General features: G+C 32.1%; 1 protein-coding gene and 1 long non-coding RNA gene across 9 annotated transcripts; one reads left to right on the plus strand and one right to left on the minus strand.

Moving 5' to 3' along the window:
- Positions 1–539: 539 nt before the first annotated feature.
- On the minus strand, positions 540–4,617 carry LOC111902651 (probable methyltransferase PMT5). Of its 6 annotated transcripts, none has more exons than XR_008225300.1 (10): positions 4,408–4,614; positions 3,254–4,131; positions 3,034–3,169; positions 2,721–2,961; positions 2,420–2,624; positions 2,175–2,341; positions 1,779–2,085; positions 1,578–1,710; positions 1,049–1,257; positions 540–850 (listed from the first exon to the last, which is right to left on the minus strand). XR_008225300.1 is itself a non-coding variant. In XM_052765971.1 (10 exons), the coding sequence occupies exons 3-10, from the start codon at positions 3,778–3,780 to the stop codon at positions 1,108–1,110; spliced, it is 1,866 nt and encodes a 621-aa protein (XP_052621931.1). In that variant the 5' UTR covers positions 3,781–4,131; positions 4,225–4,289; positions 4,408–4,614; the 3' UTR covers positions 540–1,107. The 6 variants fall into 6 exon arrangements, 5 of the variants coding, with proteins under 5 accessions (XP_052621931.1, XP_052621932.1, XP_052621930.1 ...); XM_052765971.1 differs by adding an exon at positions 4,225–4,289 and having other exon boundaries at positions 540–1,257; XM_052765972.1 differs by adding an exon at positions 4,215–4,289 and having other exon boundaries at positions 540–1,257.
- Positions 4,618–13,717: 9,100 nt separating this feature from the next.
- Positions 13,718–15,384, plus strand: LOC111902659 (uncharacterized). 3 transcript variants are annotated; one of them, XR_006185998.2, is made up of 4 exons: positions 13,718–14,519; positions 14,595–14,686; positions 14,790–14,847; positions 14,929–15,384. It is a non-coding gene; the product is annotated as an uncharacterized LOC111902659 (long non-coding RNA). The 3 variants fall into 3 exon arrangements; XR_006185997.2 differs by having other exon boundaries at positions 14,790–15,384; XR_008225662.1 differs by having other exon boundaries at positions 13,718–13,912; positions 14,393–14,519; positions 14,595–15,384.
- The last annotated feature ends 9,112 nt before the right edge of the window (positions 15,385–24,496 follow it).

A 24,496-nucleotide genomic window follows, 5' to 3' on the forward strand; every position in this document is an offset into this window, starting at 1 on the left:
TTTTGATTTAGTTTTCTAACTAATAATAAAAGGGACAATGTAAAACAAAATAGCATAAATTGGTGTATTTACAAAGATTTAACGGGTAGTTTCCAATATGAGCCCTGATGAACTAAAACTACAAGAAAATAAAACCTTCCTTGCAAGAAATTCAAAAGATGGACCAAAATTGCATATTATCGGAAAACATAGGACCAATTCTATAAATATATCTAAAAACTTGAATATTCTCTCGTGATAATATCCAGGAAATTACGTTTTTTTGGAACGTCTCCCAAGAAATTAAGTAACATAGGAATTCTAATGACAACAAATCTTGGAGAATCGTCTTCATGAGTTTGATTCCTTTTTCTTCTCGAAGAAATTGCCACATGCCATTCCGTTTTTTTCAACTCGATATCATAAATAAAACATTAATAATAATATATGTTTCCACCTCAATAACATAATAATTTGTTTTCCTACAACTCAAACATAAAAATTAAATCTAATTTAAGCATTTTTGTGACAAATGATCCAATTAAAACACTTCAAAGCCATAACAAAATGTGCCCAAAGCCACCTATTCACTCAAGAGATGATGATGATGTTCAATACAAAACTTAATTCGGGTTACAAAAATGATCAAAGAAACAAAAACAAAAACAAATTTGGGTGAATGAATTGCTACAATTCCTTTGGAAAAGTTTCAAAAAAAAGATAATCAAGACTACGTGGCACCAAAACTTTCTTTAATCTACATCTCGTAATTGCTTCACTTTCACATTCACTTTCAATTTCTTTTTTTATCTACCAATATCCCATGCCAAAAATATCAACTCTATAAACCCTCTCACCTAACTTTCGCCTCCTACACATCATTAGAAATCTAGTATCATTATCACTCAATGACCAGACAAACTTTCTAGGCCTATTTTCAATAACAGGACGATGACATTCACGCCTTTTGCACAGACAAAAGATCTTGTTCTGTCGCAAAAAGTATAATTTGTAATCCTGCGTCTGAGTCAAAGTGTAATGCATGTCAAACACAGTACAAAGTAGTTACCAGAGTTTTCTAGCATCGGATGATTCGAGGAATGTTGGATGTTTCATGGGTTGCATGATTCATTTTCTTACAAATGGCTTTTGGCAAACGAGTATTCTTTGGTCACTACCATTTTCAAGATCAATGACCCTTGCTTCCCATCGTATTTGTGTAGCAATCATACGTGCCTTCTCTATGGACCCCACTTCATCCGAGAGAACAACCCATCCCTAAAAGTCAACAAAAGAGTGTCAACATTATGACATATTGATGAGGAGGGCAATCTCGTCTTTTGCACAGACAAAGAGATTTGAGAACAAGCCTATGTCCCATTTTTTGTGTTCAATCACTATCACTCCAATCCAACACACCATGTGTAGTGAATTTGGTGTTTTACTATTCATGACAAAAAATCCGGTGTTGAACTTTTCTTTTTTACAATTTGGTCCTTTAACTTTGTGTGTGTTTCACCAAAAATCACACCATTTTGGTGAAAAAATGATGTAATATGTTTTGTCATGTCAGGTCATGTCATATCTGTGTTGTGTACCTCAGGGCGTAGGATACGATCCATCTCCAAAAGTAGGTTTGTGATGCTGCATCTTTCTGACACAAGATACGAAAGGAGCCCATTTGCATGAAGCATGTCATATGTTCGTGGATAAGTGGGAAAGGGTTCACACCTACAATTAATTAAATACAAATTTATAAAGGACCCAAAATAAAAATGTTAATTAAATCAAGTTCTTACCAATCATGCAAAACACCCGCAAAACCTTGATCGAGTATAACCGAGAGTGTATTAGTATTAGGAGCTCTAATGGGAACAACATTCATCACCCAAACTGATTTTCCTTCTTCAAGAAATGCAGAATTTAATCCACCATAATGTGCATTCATGTCCATCACATTTCTTATCATGTTATATGGAGGTAAAGGATCTTCATCACCTGGTCTTTTTGGATGATCAGAAAAAATTAATGGTGTAAGCAAAGACCAGTAGTTTCTCAAAGCTGATAATGAAGTTTCAAAATCTTCATAGAATTCATCCTGCTGAATTCCTGCAATCAAAATTTAAAGGGTTAAAGGGTTTAATCTAAATTTAACCCTAGAGTAAATAGAACAGAAGTTGCATAAGAACAATACTTTCCATATAATTCAAGCTCAGCAGGGGTAATTTGGGAACTGGAAGACCTGTTCTGAATAGGTACCCATCGTTTGCTTGTAGTCCCACTCACACAAGATGCAAGTGGCTGATAATATGACTGTAGATCCTCTCTTTCTTCTCTACAAGGGGGAATTACACCCTGCATGCTAAAAATGGAAAAAAGAAATAAATCTCTACAAAGATTTGATTAGTTTTAGTGTTTTACCTAAAATTATTGTCCTCACCTAGATGAGTAGCATTGAGGGTCACTTGTTTTCTGCCAGATGAAAGTGTCTTCTTGTTGAGCTATAAATGTCCAACAGATTTTACGGGTGAATTCTTCAATAGGACTAGCCATGCTTCCTTTTTTTGTACTTAAAGAACTTCCATGTAAAACAAAGTAGCCTCCAGGCTTAAGTACACGGTCAGCTTCAATAAGAAACAATCCATCTGATCCATGAAATTGTTGTTAACAAGAAAGAAATAATACTTTTTTACTTGGAAAAAGACAAGTATACCCTTGTAATGTGGTTAATTAATGGGTACCTTTGGCATCCCATAGAATACCACATTCTGCACAATGAACCATGTCATATGACAATGATGGAAATGGAAGCTGTCTAGAATTGAAGTTGCCAATTATAGCTGGAAGACCTCTTTCAAGTGATATTTGAACTTGACTACCAGTCAACTCATATGCAGCCATACATACAGTCATTAGTTTCAGTGAAAGCAAATGAGCCCCAAAGCTTCCAAACCCACAACCAACATCTAATACTGTGCGTACCTATTAAGAAATAGTGTGATATATTAATATACTAAGTTGTTATGTAGTCAAGAAAAGATGTGGAGCACTTACACCAGCTTGATGAAATTCCGTATCACTCCCTAGTCCTATCATTTCTGCAACTTGGTGGGAGTAATCTTTGACACCATCAAACATTAATCCATCATCTGAGTGGAAAGAAATTTGGTTCTCTTCCATTAGCATTAACCTAAAAGATGATGAAGTGGGAAAATATCAAAAGGGGTATTCAGAAGTCAGAAAATTCCATCCAACATCATGTTAAAAAAGTTACCTTTTTGTCATGCTCCCAGAAGAAAGGAATTGGTCTTTTGTTATCTTGACATTTTCATTCCATATCACATCTCTACCAACTGGCCAACTCAGAGGGGTTTTATAGTCTTTTGGAGGGCGAACCAAACAGTATGGTTCACCTTGTGATACTTCACAATGTCGATCAAACTCATCACCATTTGTGAACCCAGTTAACAGATTTGCAGATACATTGTAGCAAGGAACATAGTGTTCTCTTTCTTTTCCACAAAGCCTAAGATCTTTCAGGTTACTAGACCCTGAAGATAAACTAGTTAAATCCAAATAGTCTGTTATTGCTTGCTCTTTTAGTCTTCTGTAGTTTGCATAAATGTCTGGCTTTACAGTCACTGTGACAGAGTCGAAGGAACTAGAAGAAGATGAAGAAGAAGAAGAAGAACTGGAGAAAACAATAAGTACAAAGACACTAGCAAGACAAAGGATTAACCATATCCTTGGCAATCTAGGGCCAAAAACCATACACAGTTTTTTAATCAAGCGCCTTCTCATATCCAAATATGCAGCCCACTTTCACAAATTTGGCTTTCGAAAGCACTTTCTAAACTATCGTTTCACCTTAACTTTCCCAAAAATACGTAATGGTGACGTATCATGACATAACAGCTCTCGGAAGTATCAGTTAGGAAATAGTTAATTTTCGAAGGGAAATGGAAGTTATCTACGATCATCACATCAAATCGCAGATTTTCATGTCAGCAAACCCTCGAATCGCGATTATAAGGGACAATGGCAATCACTGAAGTAGATCGAGCAACCAATCACCCTCAGATTCTTCAATTGCAGAAACAAACAATTTCCAGTTCATAAACAAATTCTAGCAGAAATATCTTCAGATCAAACCTACAATTGTCATCAGAACTTCGTGTTACAACCTAATATAATATAAAAATGCGAAAGAACATACACAAATTTAAAAGTGGCACCAAAATTCACATGATTTTTCACAGAACCGAGACGGATCTGAACCAACCGGATACAAACAAAATCAATCAATACAGCTGGAACACGCAACCAAAATGCAATAAATACAAAGTCACGCACACCAATCTTAACAGACAATAAATGCAAAAGAAATCCAATAACTACCATAATGATTAGGGTTTTCAAAGGAATTACCAGGCGGTTGAAAGTGTTGAATAGATAGAGATGAATGTAATTACGTAGATGCGGAGATTCTGTTAAGCTTTTTGGGGGATAACGCTCAACAGTAGTTCTGATTCACCATTGACAATATGAGAGAGAGAGAGAGAGAGAGAGAGAGAGAGAGAGAGAGAGAGAGCAGTTTCTCTAGGAGGAGAAAGAGAAAGAGAGTCCAGTAATTTCGGTTAATCGTTTTCAACATTTCAATATTATTCAATGTTACAGTTTTTCTAAGTGTAGAAGAAGAAACTTTATTATTTTAAGTAATTTGATTAAATTTTGACAAATAACACATTGAATTTAATTATAAAAGTGTAAACATTAAATTTAATTATAAAAGTGTAAACATTAAATTTGTATAGTTTTGTAAAATATAAATAGAACAGTTCGTAAATTCATTACTTTATTTGCTTTTAATTTGATAATGCAATATAATAAAGGGTAAAATTAGTAATGCATCATATACTATGAGTAGAACATGAAAAGCAAGGAAAATTAGAGGTTTTTGCTTAAGCTTTATATTTAGATTTTGATAACATATTAAAGAATTGTCGATGTGATTCATAAAAGTATGTAGATGATTTCAGAGTTAAGAGAAAATTATGCATCTTTTAAATAAACAAAATTTTTATAAATCCTACAAAAACACTTTTGCCATCTGTCATTTTCTCTTTTATTTTGACAAATGTTATTTTTTACGATTTTTAAATTTGTTATTTTTCACTTGCTCTATTTGGAGATTTCAATTTTTTTTAAATAAATTTCCAAAAAATTCTAATGGTTTATATATATATATATATATATATATATATATATATATATATATATATATATATATATATATATATATATATATATATATATATATAAGGTTATCTTTTTATTAATTTGATAATAAATTATCATAAATGCTCCAAACGATTTGATTTCTTTTATAAATGCTTCAAAAGATTACATTTTGTTATGGAAAAACATTATTTTATAAAATATTTAATGTTTATATAGATTCATATTAAATTTTTATTATTAATAAACTCGTGTAATACATGAGTTTACACCTAATCAAATAAGATATGCTTATCATTTTCAAAACAAATATATTAAAAGTTCTATATATTAGTTTATTGCGATTGCGATTTAGTATTTGATATAATGAAACAATAAATATTTATTGATTTGAATAATCGGTTTCTCATAAGTTATTTTTTTCTAACTGATTTGAAAGTGTATTATATATTAAAAATAATTTACTATTTTTTTCACTTTTTTAACTCTTTTAACTGTAAAAGATCATATGGATCCTAGCCTCAAATTTCTTTTTTCATAGCCAATCACGAATAAGCTAGTTAAAACAATTTGTATATATTTCCGTAAATTAATAAATCATTTAAAAAAACATAACTTGTTTTTAATAAGCAACCCCAAACATCCCAAAATAGCATAAAATGTTTTTAACGTAGGGTTATGGTGATTAAGTGATTATATTGTGGAATAACAACACGAAAACGATATATTACATATGATTCCACGTTTTATAGAAATTAAACTCACGTACACACAACATAAATATGCCATATACATGCAAAAGCCTCATTTATTACACAAAATGTGTATTCCTATATACCTTTTTTGTCACAAAATTGCGGCATAATTCTTTAACTTTATGTCGTAACCTTATGTCATTCCAAATAAAAGTATGTATGAAATTCAAGAAATTAGATAATTTATTGACTGATTCAAGATTTAACAAATATATTATTTTTAAAACTCAAAAAGTTAATAATACTGGATTTAGTAAATAAATAATCAAGTGAGTGAAGTTGTTGAACCGTTTTGATCTACAAAATATGATACTCATTGTTTAACATTGGTCGTCGATTGATGGGATGATGTAATGTTTATTAATAATAAGTCTAGGATTTGCAAGTAAGCATATTCTATGGATGTAATTAGAAAAATACAACCAGTTATATATATAGAAATATGGAAAAATCTTTATATTATTTTTATGTATAGAAAAACTTATATATTATTATTTACGTTTCAAATAAAACTAAATTTAAAATTTTTATGAGAAATTATAAAAAATATGATATATTTTCTTGATTATATGTGAAAACATATCAAATTTTATATTTATATTGATTATTTTTATTCTATTGTCTTTCTTTTTATGAAACTATACGGTTGATTTTTCACTTCTTAACTAACTGGTTTTATCCAAATTAACATCATGTTCATATTAAAAAAACAAATACATATGCAACAAAAATATTTAGTTGGTAATTTTTCTTAAAATCTCATATTTTGGTTTTATTTTACTGGTAAATATTAATATAGGAGATTTTGTTAAACATAAAAATAATATAAAGTTCTATGTATATACATATATAATTGGTTATGATTTTATGTATATATCTAAATATCCATCTTACATGTAGTTTTTATGATTTTTATATTGTATTTTCATTATTTTTTGCAAACAAAAAATTATCAATTTAAACTAATTTATTTTTAGGGATTTTTAGATTGTCATATTTGAAAACAAAAAGTAATGTATAAGCTAACATTTTAAAAACTACTTGGACTAACTATTAGCTTATAAAGTTTTTTTTTAATTTATTGTTTATTAATTATAATTTTATTTACCATATTTTGAATGTTAATTTCAATTTTACTTTTGCATTACTATATTTTTGTATACATGTCTCAAATTTTACGTTTTTTTTCTTATTTTATAGTTTATAAATTTAAAAGTATTAATCCAATTTATCAAATAAATTAATATAAAATGTTGAGATCAAATATATCCTAGAGTTTTTGAATCCTAAAATTTTCCTTCACATTTTTATTTTTTTTCTTTTAATTTATTTTTTAAAATTTGTCTTATGTAAATATATTTTAATCTCATATACTTAATCTATTATATGATATAACAAACTAACTTCTACTTTAAACAAAAGATAATGAACAATATCTTTAAAATTAAGATGACTCGAATATATTCATAGTAACATCATTTACCCTAGCATCATAAATAAAATTTGCTGGAAAGACATTGATAATATGATTTTTAACATGTTTTAATAACACAATGATTACATATCTATTTTTAAAAATTTGTCTTATGTAAATATATTTTAATCTCACATACTTAATCTAGTATATGATATAACAAACTAACTTCTACTTTAAACAAAAGATAATGAACGATACCTTTAAAATTAAGAAGACTCAGAATATACTCATAGTAACATCATTTACCCTAGCATCATAAATAAAATTTGCTGGAAAGACATTGATAATATGATTTTTAACATGTTTTAATAACACAATGATTACATATCTATAGAAATATTAGATAATCATTCAAATTTACTCATTATAATATTTGAAGGCCTCACCATGAGATACAAGAAAGTAATAATAAATATGATAAGAAATGCAATAAATTTCAATTAAACATAAATAACCAAAAAAAATTTATTTAATATCTATTTTTAATTTAATGAAATGAATTACATTTTTATTGAATAATTTTTCTACGTACCTTTTTATATTATTTTATATTTCTCAACTATTTTCACTAAACTAATTTATGTCGATTAATATTTACTTTTTAGTTAACAATTAGTTTTTCAACTTGTTCAAATATAGTTTTTAAACATTTTTTTTAGCTATTTTTAAAATCTTACTAAAAATTAACTAATTTACTCTTATTATTAAAAATTAACTAATTTACTCTTATTATTGTGAAATACTTTATAAAGTTCATCACTCTATCATTTCTACAAATACTTTATAAAGCTCATCATCTAATTTTTTTATTTATTAGAAATATATAATATTTGTAAAACCAATAATAATAATAATAATAATAATAATAATAATAATAATAATAATAATAATAATAATAATAATCAATATATTATCATTTGTAAAATTAAAATAAATAATACCACATCTAAGGTAAGAAAAAAAAATAAAGTTTTGAAGGTTAAAGATAATTAGAGGATAATAAGACATTACTGAATAAATAAAGTTAATTATATGTAATATGAATCTAAACAAAATCTATATCTATATTATATACTCTTAATAAAAATGTCTTTTTGCGTCTATTTGTCCTCATTTTAAAACTCTATTTTGCATGGGCAATTTCTGTAGCATCTTACTGATTTTTCTACTCATTTTTCTCCCGCTCAATTGCTCATATCCCTGAAAATCAACAATTCTATTTTGAATTAATTTACCTTATACCAAAACTAGCTCCAATAAAAAAGAATTTATCTATCTAAATAATTGAAATGGATGTAACTTTTGCAAAAATTCAAGAGTTTAAAATTTTATATATTTCAAAATAAATTGCGTTACATTCCTGTATGTATATAAAGATTGTCTTGCTTGAAATTCAGTGCATTTGTTCTGCCATCGATTTTAAGATCATTCTGGTTTATCAATTTCTTTAATGTTAGTAATATTAAGTATTCTTCTTCCTTCTACACCATCGATTATGTTGTTTTTCTATTATTGATGTTCTAACAAAAATGACATTCATGTCTTTTTTTTGCCTAAACAAGTTTGTCCCTTCTTTTGATCACCAATACCAACAAAATGTAAGTAATGTTGCACGGTTGTCCTTTATATAACATACACTGAGAATAAACATGAATATCATCTTATGATATGTTATCTTGTATGTGTATTTGGCTTTTTTTTAATTATTAATTACATCAATATACTTTCATAAAGGATCGTCTTTGTGCACATTTTTTTATTTTTTCTTTTGTAATATTCTAACGATGTTTAAGGCATTATACTTTGAATATATAGCCAATAATATCATTGTAATTATTTTCCTAATATATATGTGAAGCTGCTTTTAATAAAATATTCTATTTGACCATGTCTTGATTATTTTTTATCTAAACGACTAAATTTAATATAAATGTGTTTATGTGTTTGTTCACTACTAGAAACTTAAGTTTCAGTGACGGATTTAGCGAGGGATAAATCCTATAGCAAAATTTTAGCCTTATAGCTAAGGATTTACAACAGATGTGCGATGTTTTAGACATTTACTTTATTTATTCCACATTTTTCTTAGGATTGACGGTTTATCGAGGGATCAACTACGGATCTTGTAAGTGTTATCGACGCACCTCAATCCTTCGCCAATCGGTCGAAGATGATGGCATTTCAACGAGGGTTCAGCGACAGATAGAGAAATTGTCAATTTTTTACATCTAATACGTGTTTAGCGAGAGAACGCCGATGGAAATTTTATTTGGGGTACGTGTGTTTTTGTTTTACAATCGCCGATCTCTCGCTAAAATTGGCGCAACACAATTCTAGTTTCACGAAATTGTTGGAAGTTTCCTTCCCTCCCAAATCCGATATATCACTCTGGAGTAAGTTCCCTACGCTATGTTAACCTAATATCACCATCTCCTTTCAAACGGAAGACGAAACACCTCACCATTACTGCCTTCCGATTCCAGCAACCTCCATAAAATCTAAAAGTTGTTTTCATTTACTTTCGATTCAGGTAAATCTTTTGATTTTCTTTTCTTTAGTTAGGTTAGGTTTAGTTCAGTTGCACAATATATTACGTTAAGGTTTAATTTCCCTATTTTTCTGTTTCAATCGTCATCCCTCTTATACCTCAACATTACATGCACGATTCACCTTGAATCGAATGCATTATGTAATTAAAACCTTTATTTGTGATTCCTGAATCTCATCTTCTAACTTGACATGTTCCTTCATCTCTTGAATGTTTGTATCTAATTCAACAGGTTCTGTAGCTCTGTAGCTTTGACTGGTGTTTCTAAGCTTCCCTCCACTTGTTTCTCAAGTGTTTCTATGGATGTTTTCTTTTCGACATCAAGCTTTAAAGGTACATCTTCATTAGATAGAGACACATAACAATAACAGAATACATCTCTAAATCACCGAATATAGAAACATCATACTTGTGTAATTAAAAGTTTCCAACTTATAGAAATGTATTAGCTCCACTATCTCTTGAGGTATGATGCATTAGCCACCTTTTATTTGGCTATGGAGTAAGTCTGTCACAGATCCGTCGCAAAAGACCTCTAGTGACGGAATAGCGACGGATTCATCTGTCGCTAAAACCCATGTTTCTAGTAGTGGTTTGTGTTGATTATAATAGTATCTATGTGTCTATGTCTGGTTGTGCTTTAAAATGCAAAGCTGATTATAACAATATACTTTGACATTTGATTTTTATTAGGATGATATACCTATAGTTATATATATATATATATATATATATATATATATATATATATATATATATATATATATATATATGCCAAAGTATGATCTCTTATTAGTTTTAAATTTGTCTCTATTCACATATCTCTCTTTTTTTGTATTATAATGTTGTTTAAGGCATTATACTTTGAAACTATAGCCAATTGTACCATTATACTTTTTTTCTTAATCTATATGTGAAAGATGCTTTTAATAAAAGATTCTATTTGACCAAGTACTAATTATTTTTGACCAAAAATGACTAAATTTAACATAAATGTGTTTATGTGTCCGTTTGTGTTGATTATAGCATTATCTATGTGTTTGGTTGTGCTTTAAAACGTAGACCTGAACATAGTAGTATACTTTGACATTCTTTTGTAATATTCTAATCGTTGTTTAATGAATTATACTTTCAATTTAAATTATTTTGCCATTTCTTAATTCATTTTCACCTAAAATAACTAAATTAAAGAAAAAACATCATAAATGGTCCCTATGGTTACCAAAAATATGAAGTTTAGTCCCCGTGGTTTAAAAACCTCATAAATTGTCCCTGTGTTTTCAAAACTTTTGACGATTGGTCCTTATTGCTAACTCCGTTAACTTTTGTCCATTAATTGAGAGGCATTTTTGTAATTTCACACCACAAGGACCATTTATGATCTTTTCAGTTATTTTTTTAAAAAAAGAAAAAACTAAATATAATTATTTAATATATAAAAGCTCTCTCTCTCTCTCTCTCTCTCTCTCTCTCTCTCTCTCTCTACACACATAAACTCATAGATCTATAAGGAGGCTTCCGATTCATCCTCTAAATCTCTCTTCCTCCTATCCCTCTGGTTCACAAAATGGTTACTCAAAACCAAAAGGATCTCAATAAACCCCCAAAAAGTGTCTATGGTCTCCTTTAAATGGAAGCAAATGAAATGCTTCTCCGGAATCGGCTGGGATAGGAGAGTCGGAATTGGGAGTCGCTTTTCCAGAAGAGCAATGCTTCTCCGGCGAGTTCACTGTGCAGATCTAGAAGTAACAGATATTAGATGGAGGAAGATTTCTTGTTAAAGTTGTTGTTGATGATGGAATAGAGAGGAGGAGGTGTTACCGTTGTTTTAGGCATCATCCACTTTCTTCACAACCCCTATATTTCTTCACAGGCGTTGCATCTCTCCGCCACGACACAATCATCCACCACCACCTACACCTGTTTCCGATTGAGAAGGTTGTACAATAGATCAATAACCTGAATAATAACAAGCTACAGATTTCTAAAAACAACAAAGAACTTAAAAATCAAAAGATATGAATGTGATTTAGGGATTTTTGAAGTGATTTGAATAGAAAATGGAGTTGGATTCCTGTTCGTTGGGTTCCAGGTTACCTGAATAGAAATGGGAATTGGATTCTCGTCCGACAATACATAACGAGAGTAAAAAGGGAAAGCAATCGGTGTAGTCGGGTGGCGAGCTGCCTTCGGCGGCTTTGCTACCTCGGTTTTTGGAGTCCGACTCAGATTGATGAGAAGGAAGGGGAACAACAACAACGATGGATGGTGGTGGAGTGCGACTGTGAGAATTCTCAGAATAGGCGGTGTCAAGCGGTGGCAGTAAGTAACCGCGAATGTCTTGGTGGCCGGAAGAACAGCTCCACCTCCGGTAGGGAGTTCTTGGTCGTAAATGAAGAAGGCGGAGGGGGTGGAGTTTGTAGAGAGAGAGAGAGAGAGAGAGAGAGAGAGATAGAGAGAGAGAGGCTTTTTTATTTTTTAATTATAAAAACTATTAAATAAGTATTAAACTATTTTTTAATCATATTTAGTTTTTTCTTTTTTTAAAAAAATAACTGAAAAGATCATAAATGGTTCCTGTGGTGTGAAATGACGAAAATGTCCCTCAATTAACGGACAAAAGTTAACGAAGTTAGCAATAAGGACCAATCGTCAAAAGTTTTGAAAACAAAGGGACCATCTATGAGGTTTTTAAACCACGGGGACTAAACTTCAGATTTTGTGGTGTAACCACAGGTACCATTTATGATGTTTTTTCTAAATTAAACAAATATATCTTATGTGTGTTTGTGTTGATTATAACAATATACTATGAAAGTTACTTAATATATTTGTCAATGTGGCTAATTATAGCTTTTTATTACGATGATATTAAGTACATATGCCAATGTGTAATGCTCAAATTATTTTTCATGACTATCCAACTTAATTATTGTTATTATAACATTGTACTTTTGATTTTTATTCTTCTTATGTAATTGTTTCATTCAACTTTTTACTAAACTATTATTTTTATTTATGGAGTACAGCTGCAACAACATTTATTTTAATAGTTTAACTAGATGTACTAAAGGATGATTTCACTTTGAAATTTAGTTTCATCAAATTATGGATCCTTAAATGGTTCTATAATAACGATGAATTTTTTTTCCATTAAATTGATTTTAATGGACGAACAAGTATTTTACAAACCAAATTTCTATATTTCTGTTTTTATATTTATCTATTCCATAAATATATTATATTTTACTTTTGAAATTGATGTTCAATTATATGTTATGTCATGGGAAAAATATCCAAAGGAACGTCCTCGAAAAATTGATCTACAAATTTCAAAATATTCTAAAAGAAAGTAGAGCATTTTTAATAAATTAAATCTTCAATCTTAGATAAACACTGGGTGGGGATTTTATACATTAAATATTTTAATTTGAATACATAACCATTTCATTTAAGATATAAATATGTTTTCAGCAGCTTGCATTTCCATGTTAACTTGTGGGATGGTAATGCTTGCAAATCTCTAATCTATAAATATTATTAAAAGAGAACCTTAAATTTTAATCTTAAGAAATCAGGACCGTTCATTACTTTTCAATCATTGATTTTCTATCCTTGGATTGTTTTGCTGACATCATCCTGGATATTCAAACACCGTTACAAGATTGTCTCTTCTTTCCTTCGTGGTCTTCCTTCTCTCTCTCAATAGTGAAGCCCGAATATCTCTGATTATTATCTTCATGCGCACTACTAAAAGTCTTCTCCATCACCACATTCATTCCTCTCTCTATATATACATAAAAAACACGCTTCTGTTCTTCACATCTTCTCATATCCACCGCCTCTCGGTTTTCTTTCTCTACAATTTTGTTGATTATCGCCTCGATCTTCTCCGATCAATTGTCTGCGACCATGGTTAATCTCTTCAAATAACATTTCTGTTACTGTTTTTACTTCGTTTGACTTGTTACATGACATATCTGTGTACTTTAGTTTTCTTCCTTTAATCGCTATTATACTAATTGTTCGTTTTTAATCTATGCATGTGTTTCCGTATGAATGCATCGAATTATGTTTTGTTTAGTTTTTTGATGTTAGGTATTCGATATGTTATATGTTTAGTTTTGATGAATTTGAAACCCTAAAGCTGTAAATGGACCCAGATTCGTTTATCCCGATGTTACTTTTCTGATTCGGAACTGATTTGAAAACTTAGTTGTCTGACTTAGTTAATCTTATTACAGTGAAACCGTGTGATTCTTGTTTATTTTCAAGTATAATTGATTTGAATAGTTATAGCTGACAGTTGTTGTTCCATACATGGACAGTTGTTTAACTTATAGTAAGCCCGAAGATTTGATGAATGTATTAAACATTTTGTTGTCTTTGTGTAAGGACATATGTATTGGTCATAACTTCTCGCAAAGAGGTTGGAACTTACCTTGGTTATCCTTTCTCCAAAGTCATGTCTATGAAGTTCTTATCCTGTAATGAATGTTTATGTCAGCTTAATAATCAGCAAGTAAGTTCATTTATTTTGCAAGTTGTTCCATTAAGTCTCACACCTTAATTGTTTCATAAAACCATCATTATACAGAAAAAAGATGAGGCTTACTTCCAGACATTGTTGAGAACTGTAGAGGAGACTCGTGGATTGTATTATTCCTACGAAACATAAATTACATTAAAGTATGTGTTCTTATTGAATGATGAACTCCTATAATTTGGTATTTGGATATTGTTATTATGTTAGAAAACCTTTTTCATTTCAAAGAAATTTGATGTCTTACAGCCTACATAGAAGATATAAGATGGCTGACGGATTGATGAGTAAACCAATTTGGAAGCAAGTATATTCTCACATATGATATTCTGTTTTAATTGCAAATTTTATTGAAACTGAACAATTGCTGTAGTATGATGGATTCAAGTCATCATTTTTACAGGTCCGAGGTTCAATTCCTCTATTATGGGAGCAAATTGTTGATTTAAGTTATAAACCGCGTCTTGCTGTTATTGAGCATCAACAATCAAGATACAGTATGGATTATATCATAATAACTTCATTTACTTTAATGAATTCATGATTTATACTTTAATGAGAATATTATATTATATATTATTTCCTTAAAGTGTGTGATGTTTTATTTACATAGTTAATTTTAACCTTGTGTTTAACTAGATGCAGCCCATGGTGGTGAAACGTCACTTTCATGATCTTATGCAAAGATATGGAGATACTATTGTTGTTGACTTAACTGACCAGGTAACACACTGGCCCAAAGCATTAACTGATAAATGATGTTTAAATATTTGACTATTTGACAATCCCTATTTAAATATATATCATATTTAATCTTTTAAACTTGGAATTTGCCACAGAAATGGAAAAGCTTCCTGATGTTAAGTGATTCTTTAATATTTATTCATGTCTTAGGATTTAATAAGTTATATCATTTGATTGCAATTTTAATGTGAGCTTATTATTGATTCAGATATGTCTCATTTTATTTCCATTAATGATGTGGCAACCGAAATTTTGAGAATTTAAAACTTTTGTATGATGAAATAGTCGATGACTTTGAAAAGAAAGGGTATTAGCAAAACTTAACTACATTGTTTACAATTTTGTCACCTTATATATAACATCCAATTTTAACATTGAGTTTACTGTTTTTGAAAATAGGATCATAGTTACCGATTAAAAAGATGGAACCAAGAACCAAACACAACATCAAAAAAAAATAAAAAACAACATTATACATCCAAATTATAAGTATTCAAAAAAGAAACATACGAATGATTAAAAACATATAAATTCGAAAACAATATCAAACTTATAGATTAAAATGATTTAATGAAGAAGTACATACATTTATTCGACTAATCCGACTGATGGGAAGGTTGAAGTTTTTTGCATTTGTTTTCTGCGGAGGAATTATGACTTAATATTTGTGTAAATTGATTATTAAAAAGGTTTGAAATATATCTACAAGTGAATATGATGAAAATTAGCAAATAATCAATTAAAATCCCATTTAAACTTACAATAGAAGATATTATGCTTCAAAGTGTATTGGTTCATAATAATATCCGAAACTTTTGAAAATTGAATTTAATAATTTCCGAGATTTCAACATATAATATATTTGGAAAACAATTTTGAATGGAAATAAAACCTAAATTTAAGGTTTACATTAATAAGGAACCAATTTTGTAGTTGTAAGTTTGGAAAGAGTTCAAGTATCATTTTCATTCAATTCCTACATTTAATTTCTTCACCCCTTTTTCTTTCTTCTACTTTGCAAGAATTACCCCTAACCCTATTATATCAATCCCGACACCCGAAGCAAGTCCCGAAGCCCCAAAGATCCCGAGAAAAAGAGTTTCCGAGCCAAAACTCAGCCCGCAAGTAGCCTGGTTTTGGAGAAAACGTCCCGGTTTTATAGGAAAAGATTGTTTTAAGAGACGAGGTGTTGTCCGATCATCGTCTTATCAGTATGAGTGTATAGTTACTTTCTTCTGACACATAGATATGAAGTATTTACTATGAAGTACATGCTATGTGTTTATACATTGTTTGTTTACTTAAGATGGATGTTGAATTAATTTTTTATACAGGTTTTAAAAGATTTAAACTGTATAGGTGTTTGCATCTACAAATATGTTGGGTAGAACATGGGTAGATGAAATAGTTGACGTGAAACGAAATAATAAGTGGTTTTGAACTCAACGTGTTCATTAGGTATTTTTGAACTGTATGTGTTCACTTGGTTTTTTGAACTCTATGTGTTCGTTAGGTATTTTTGAACTTTATGTGTTCACTAAGGTGCTATTTCTTTTTTTAAAAAAACCACTTCAGACCACTTATTGTTGCGCCGCGCAACACACACATAGCACTTGGCCCTTCACAACTGTTTGTTTTTCAGAAGACTTCTGACTTAAAAATTGCTGCGCGTGTGCTGCGTGGCGCAGCACTAAACCAACTGCTTCAAACCTCTTCACGCCTTAGTTTAACTTACTGCAGCAGTCTGCAAACGTTAAAAAACAAACATACTTCTTATTACATGTTGCAGCCGTTTGTTCCACCTCTTCTGCTACAGAGGATTGCAGAGGTGGTCTGCAGACTTCACGCATTTTCTCTTCGAAAAAACAAACAACACCTAAGTGTTTTAGAACTAAGTATTCACCAGATGTTTTGAATTAAGTGTTCACTAGGAGTGTTAGAACTGGGTGTTCGTTAAGTATGTTGAACTAAGTGTTTACCGGTTGTAATTTGAGGACCTTGACAGTGGTGGACTTTGTGTCAATTCCTTAGGTCAATCCTTAGGAATAAACGAATAAATGATAGTTGATTCTTAGGATAAATCCTTAAGAAATAAAGGAGATAATGGGGATGGGTAATTTGGATTAATTGATTGATTGATTGATTGATGATTGAATATAATAATTATATTATTGTGGGTCGAAAACCCTATATGCTCATCAGGCTCCCAAGCTGACCCACTCAGCTTTCATTACATTACAGGTAATGGCACAAGAGTATAAGTTGGTGGACGTGACGAGAGATTTTGGATTATCGATCAGTAGTTATAAATAACTGTTGTAAGGTCTATTTTATACTGTTTATGCTTTTGGTCTGTAACGGAACATGACATCCCGCGATTTTGTTATTTATTGAAAATACATTTCTTTAAAGAAATGCTTTAATAAATTCTTATCATATTTTGTTTTGGGAACAAATTCCGCAACTCTTTTAATCAAAAGATTACTCTGATTTCATAAAACAAAGCATAAACAAATCGGTCTTTTCTGGCCGTGAAAATGGGGATGTCACAATTTTACTGATTTTGCGAGATCAAAAGAACTTAAATCAAACTACTTTCAACTAAATAACTATTAAAACTAAACAACAAGAAAACGACTTTTACATCAAGATGTAAAGAGTTCTTTTGTTCAGTTTCGATTCCCCCCCTCCTATGTTTGATTTCTAGTGGATAAATTATATTAATTACCAATTCATTAACTAGTTATTATGATCAAATGTATATTTGTACCAAGTTATAAATTACCATGCAATGATCAAGCACATGTTAAACACAAAATCGATATAAACACAAATTTGACTATGAATGATAAATCTAATAGTTACTTTCATATGATCAAGTTAAGCAACCAAACACAAATTAAGATTAATTATGCCCTCCAACACAATTAAAGTTACAAGCTTTAATTACCCTACCTAAGATGTGATTAATCATAACTCTAATTATTTAATGATCATAAACACTTAGGTAACAAATTTATGCAACTAGATTGATCATCTATCACACAGATTTTGATTAATAAGAAATATAAACTAGAACTTCAACAAGCTAGGATTTTAATTATCAAACACAAGTAAAATCAACGTAAATCATCCATTAATTGAAATTAACACATAAGGATCAGGTTCATCTTTACCAAACAGAAGTATAAACTTTTTAGCCTCTCATAATGACAAAAAAAACACTAAATCAAAGCAATTTAGACTAGACATGAGTAATGTTTAGCAAACCGAATATATCTATGTAGAATTGTTTTAAATCTCTTCAAATCTTGAGCTTCAATCGATTTCTGATATTCTCTAAGGTTTCCAGAGGGTTTTAGTCACAATCCCTCTTAAAAAATCGGCCAAAAGCCCCCCCCCCCCTTCGACCTAATGTTCAAATATATATAGTTTCCATAAATCTAATCACCACGGCGTGGTTGATAGGCACCACGTCGTGGTCTTCTATTAAATCTCGTATTCTCCAAGTCAACTCATTGGTTGTGAAATGCTCGAACCACCATGACGTGGTGGAGAGTAGCCACGTCGTGGGCTTTAGGAATTTGGTCTTCTTTTTCCTTCAAATGTCCCAACTCATTCTTTCTTGCTTCCAGCTCCTCGTTTGCTTCCTTTACATCTCGAGCATGTCTTTGCTACTACAAAACTGATTTCAAACATAATAAGTATCTGATGTCCCAAAATAAGCATAAATGTAGCTAAAAGTATTATAAATATGCACAAAATACATGATTAAATATGTACATATCAAATACAAACACTTCTTCAAGATTGCGCTTTAAAACTGATCATGTAGACAACTTTCGTTGGACTTGTTGTAGTCGATTTGTCAACAAGAAATCACGTCCTAAGTAAACAAATAAATAGAATTATAGGATTTACATGAAGTTATAATTTAAAACACATGAGAGAAAGAGGTAATTTATAGAACACTTTAAAAAGTTTGTTTTCTTGAGATTCAAAATCATTTATACCAACATCAAATGATTGTGAATTAGCAAGCCCGTATAACAAATATAATAAAAATAAATAAAATGTTAGAAAATACAATAAAAAAAGAAGTAAGGATTAGAAATTAATTCCATAGTATCAGGTTGATTGAAAATAAAATACTTATTATAATAAAAAGTAAATATAATTACCTGTGGAACATTAAACTTATTTTCCAACTGTTCAATCAATTTGTCATCATCATTCACTCTCGATATACCATATTTGTTTTTTCGACACATTGAATTTTGTAACATATATTTTGAAGACTATTTTTTTTTCTTTCAAAGCATTTATCTCAGCTGGATATAAAATAGTACTAAACCCAAGCTACAAGTAAACACAATCAAAGATCATATTTGTAAAACAATATACATTAACAAAATGTATTTAATAATATTTATTAAAAACACCCATCTTGGTAGTTTTTGTAAATAAATCGTTGAAATATTATTTTCAAGAGTTTCTTTGCATCTCGCTCAAACAAACATAGTTAGTGTTACAGTTTTGGAACTATCTTAAAAATGAATCTATAACAATTGAAAAGCCAAAATAATATTAATAAATTGTAATTAAAAAAATATAATTCAATGATTCAAGTAAAAAAGTAATAACCTAAGAACAACTGAAGTCATGATTTTTGTGCATTTGTCATTGCGACATTCATAAACCTAAGTTTCTTCAATTGATTCGAGAACATGAGGTTGATCGGAAGTAATTGTTTTTTTCATAAGCTTTGGTATTGTAATTGGTATAAGGCCTACATGTATGCTTACAACGAAGTCGGTCGTGGTTGAGTTGGCCACGAACAACGGCCGTGCACACCACCTCGTTGTTTCGTGGTCAGGTGTTGTCGTGTGGCTTCGTGTTCGGAATCACTGATGGAAACGCCCAATGAAATTGTAGCCCACTTTGACCAATGTCTATAGCCGTTGAACGGCTAGTTTATTTTTAAAAAATAATAATAAACAAAATTTTAACCAATTTATTTACCTATAAATACCACACTTTTACCCTTTTTTTTTACACCATTCTTTTCTTTCTCTATACACAAACTACACTCTACATCTTCACAACCAAAAACCATGGATCTCAACCAAAATACCCCTCCAAACTATAGAAATCGCAAACCCGATAACACTTTTGCGTTAGATACAACCCTTCGCCAATTCCCGACTATGAAGTCACCTCAAGGCGGTTTTGTTAATTTGCTTCAAACCGGTTCCCCTGTCCTACAAACACCACTTTTCCAACAATAATATCAACATTTTCCGTCTTTCCAACAACATCAAATGCAACAACAATACCAACAATACCAACACTTCCAACAACTACAACAACTCCAACAACAAGCATCACAACCACAACAACCACCAATTTCACAACCACCACTTTCGTCGAATTTTATTTCGGAAGCGCAACCTTCACCGCCGCCTCAACCAAAAAAAAGGAAGAAAATCGGGCTGACCCACCACCGCCCAAGAAAGGGCCCCATGGACAAAAGACGAAGAAGAAATTTAGCGGAGGCATGGGTGTCAGCTTCCCAAGATCCAATTGTAGGAGATAGTCAACCTTACAGAAGTTTTTGGGAGAAAGTCCGAGCCATTTTCTATGAGTTATTGGAAAGTGAAACTCGAAATGTCGATCAAATTACGTCGAAATGGCGAGATATTTGACTAAAATGCACATATTTTAGAGGAATCTACAACAACATCCTAAACATACGCTCAAGCGGCTCGAACGATTTTGATGTTTTCAAGGCGGGCATGGAGCAATTTGAAAAATAACTCCAACACGCAAAGCTTTTCCGTATATGAAACCATGGTTAAAATTGAAAGATGCTCCAAAATGGAAAGAGCAAACGGAAGGAACTTTGCAATCTTCCGGTTCAAAGCGTTCGAGAAACCCCGATGGAACTTCCAACAATCGGACGACCGAACACAAATCGACATCAACGATGATCCACTAGATCTTGAAAACGAGCAACCTCTTCATCGGCCCGTTGGAAGAAATAAAGCAAAAAAAGCAACTTCAATGTGACATCCCCATTTTTACGGCCAGAAAAAACCAATTTTGTTTATGCTTTGTAAAAATCAGAGTATTTCTTTTCATAAAAATATTGCGAAATTTGTTCCCAGAAAAACATGTAAAATACGTTATCAAAACATTTTCGAAAAAACGTATTTTATTCATTTTAAAACGTTTGGGATGTCATCGTCAATACAAAAACATAAGCATAAACAGAATGTAACGACTCAATTTTCACGTCCAAAAATTTCATTTTTAAAACATTACTAATTAAAACATTGTTTAATTAAATCATTTCACATCGAAAACCCAAATTTGAAATCCACAACATGTAAACAACCAAAATATCAGAGTATCAATCCCATAATAAACTCATAACTGCGGAAACAAGAGTGTGTGTGATATGTCACTACTGCGCCGGCTCCTTTCCCCTAGCTGAAGAGGTGCCTGAAACAATAATGGAAAAACGTAAGCACAAAGCTTAGTGAGTTCCCCCACTGTACCACATACCGCATAATCACATAACATACATATATCGTCAGGCATATCTGGGTGCCCGACCTACCCCTTCGGTCCTCTCGACCGGATATTGCCTAGCATACCTGGGTGCTGGCCTCCCCTTCGGTCCTCTCGAACGGATACTGCCTAGCATATCTGGGTGTTGGCCTCCCCTTCGGTCCTCTCGACCGGGTACTGGAGACTACTTCTCCCCTCTACTACTACCACATAACATGTACCACAATATCAGAATCTATCTAGCACGACTGGGTATAACTACCCCTTCGGCCCTATCGACCGGATATCTTGGGGACTATCTCCCCTACTGCCACTAACACATAACATCATATCATACTAGTACATAAACATAACACAAGTAGTAGTAACCCTAGATGAATATCACGGAGACAATCATCCACATACAACTCCTACTGGTGGGCCGACATTGTGGCTGTAGACCCACCACTACTGGAAGGTAACTCACCTCGAAGTAGCTGCTGATCTGATCGGGAGCTGACTGAATACTGTTGTTGCTCCGGAAATCCTCCGGCTGTAATTCCCACAAAACGATCAGTCATACACTGCTAGATGTACTTAGGGTAAAATGACCCTTTTACCCTTGACCAAGTCGAAATCCAAGTCAAAGTCAACTTCCAGTTGACTGAACTCGTCGAGTCTGCGAGCAACTCGCCGAGTGCTTCCCTTACTATTCCGGTCCTACCCGCCAAGTCCCTCTCCCCACTCACTGAGTCACCCTTGACTCACCACTCGGGACTATGGGGCCGACTCGTCGATTCCGCGAGCAACTCGCCGAGTTCCTAGAGCGGATCCCCTACTCGCTTCCAATCCACACCAGAACACCCCATATGAGGGTTTGGGGTTTTGGGGACTTCGCTACACGGTTAATTCCGCGTGCAGGTACGAAGAGTTGAACCCTCAACGCTTAAACCCCTCTTGCTCTGTGAAAGTTCATATGACTCGCCGAGTTTGAAGAACAACTCGGCAAACTCTAGGCAATCTTCATAGGACTCGCCGAGTTGTTCATCCAACTCGCCGAGTCTAAGACCATCTTCATAGAACTCGCCGAGTTCCACTTTGGGACTCGCCGAGTTCCTCGACCCATTTCCTGAGTAGGCCAGATCTGAGACATGCAATGCTTCAAAACCACAGATCTATGGTCCTAGGGCATGTTTACCACATAAAGTTGCAAACTTTACGTGCATGCATGGCCCTATGAGCTCAAACATGCAATTCCAAGCTCTTTAAGAGGTCCTACACTCAATAGGGACCTCAATTACCTCAACCACCGAGACTTTATGCTACTAGGATGTCCTAAAGGTCCAAATCCGAAGTCCTTGCAGAACATTAACCATAACACATAGAGATTTAGGTTCTTAGGGATTAAAACCTCTTTTTAGGGACAAAAAGGGGATTCAATGAACTAAAGATCAAGGTAGGAACTTTTCTACCTGAATAGAAGCCCTTCACAGAGTAGATTTCGGATCTTCTTCCCTTCTTGCACTCTTCAACCTTCTCCTTCTTCTCCCAAGCTCCAAACCACCAGGAACCAGGTGCTACACAGAACCTACATTTATTTACACTAGTGATCTACATCTCTTTAATCTCTTAGTGTAATGTGACTTCATAACAACACCTGTGATATAAATAAACTGAGTGGGTCAGGTTGGGAAACGTGGTGAGTACATAGGGTTTTCAACCCACAATAATATAATTATTATGTTCAATCATCAAACAATTAACCCAATTACCCATCCCCATTATCTTCTTTATTCCTAAGTACCCTCCCTAAGGATTTATCCTAAAGGTCGTCTCCTACATCATATTTTACCTCTCATCTCCTTACATCGCATCTCCTTTTATGTTTGTTCTTAAGGACTTTCCCTAAGGATCATCGCCTACATCGCCTAGACAGTATTGATTCTGGGATTACTCCCTCAATACGTGCCCACCAAGGGTTAGGGTATCATCGCATGAATACGTAGTTACACCATCGCCTGAACTCATAATTCATAGTAAGGGGTTAGAGTATCATCGCATGAATACGTAGTTACAGCATCGTTTGAACTCGTAATTCATCACCTACAGGTTATGAGCCTGCTGGTGTTTCCACGGGGTTGTCTATAACAGTCTGTGGTTGCCATCTATACTCTGGTAGATGACTACATCTCCAAATTGTCGGACAAGGTTGTAGTATCCTACATCACCGATTCATCATCACATATCTATCATCACTTAATTATCATCACCTTCCTCTCATCACCTGTCTCTCATTATTTTATTTCATCACACACCAACTATTTCATTTACCCATGTTTTATCCCAACATATTTTTAGATATAAAATAAATATACAATTTAAATCATTTAAAACATGTATAAAATCATTCATCCAGCATAGACAACAATTATTCAGATAATATGCACACATAACACGTAATTTATGTAAAATACTTCATATCTATGTGTAAGATGAAAGTAACTATGCACTCACTTGAAAGGTGGTGACCCAGCACTCAGACAATGCTTCGATACTCTCAAAACAATTTCCTTTGATAAAACCTAGTATCAATACCACTAGGGTTTAGTCTAACGATAACCGCGACAAATTAATAGTCTAGCTATTATTATTATTATATA

This window comes from Lactuca sativa, chromosome 8 (genome assembly GCF_002870075.4).
Source record: "Lactuca sativa cultivar Salinas chromosome 8, Lsat_Salinas_v11, whole genome shotgun sequence".
Lineage (NCBI taxonomy): Eukaryota > Viridiplantae > Streptophyta > Magnoliopsida > Asterales > Asteraceae > Lactuca > Lactuca sativa.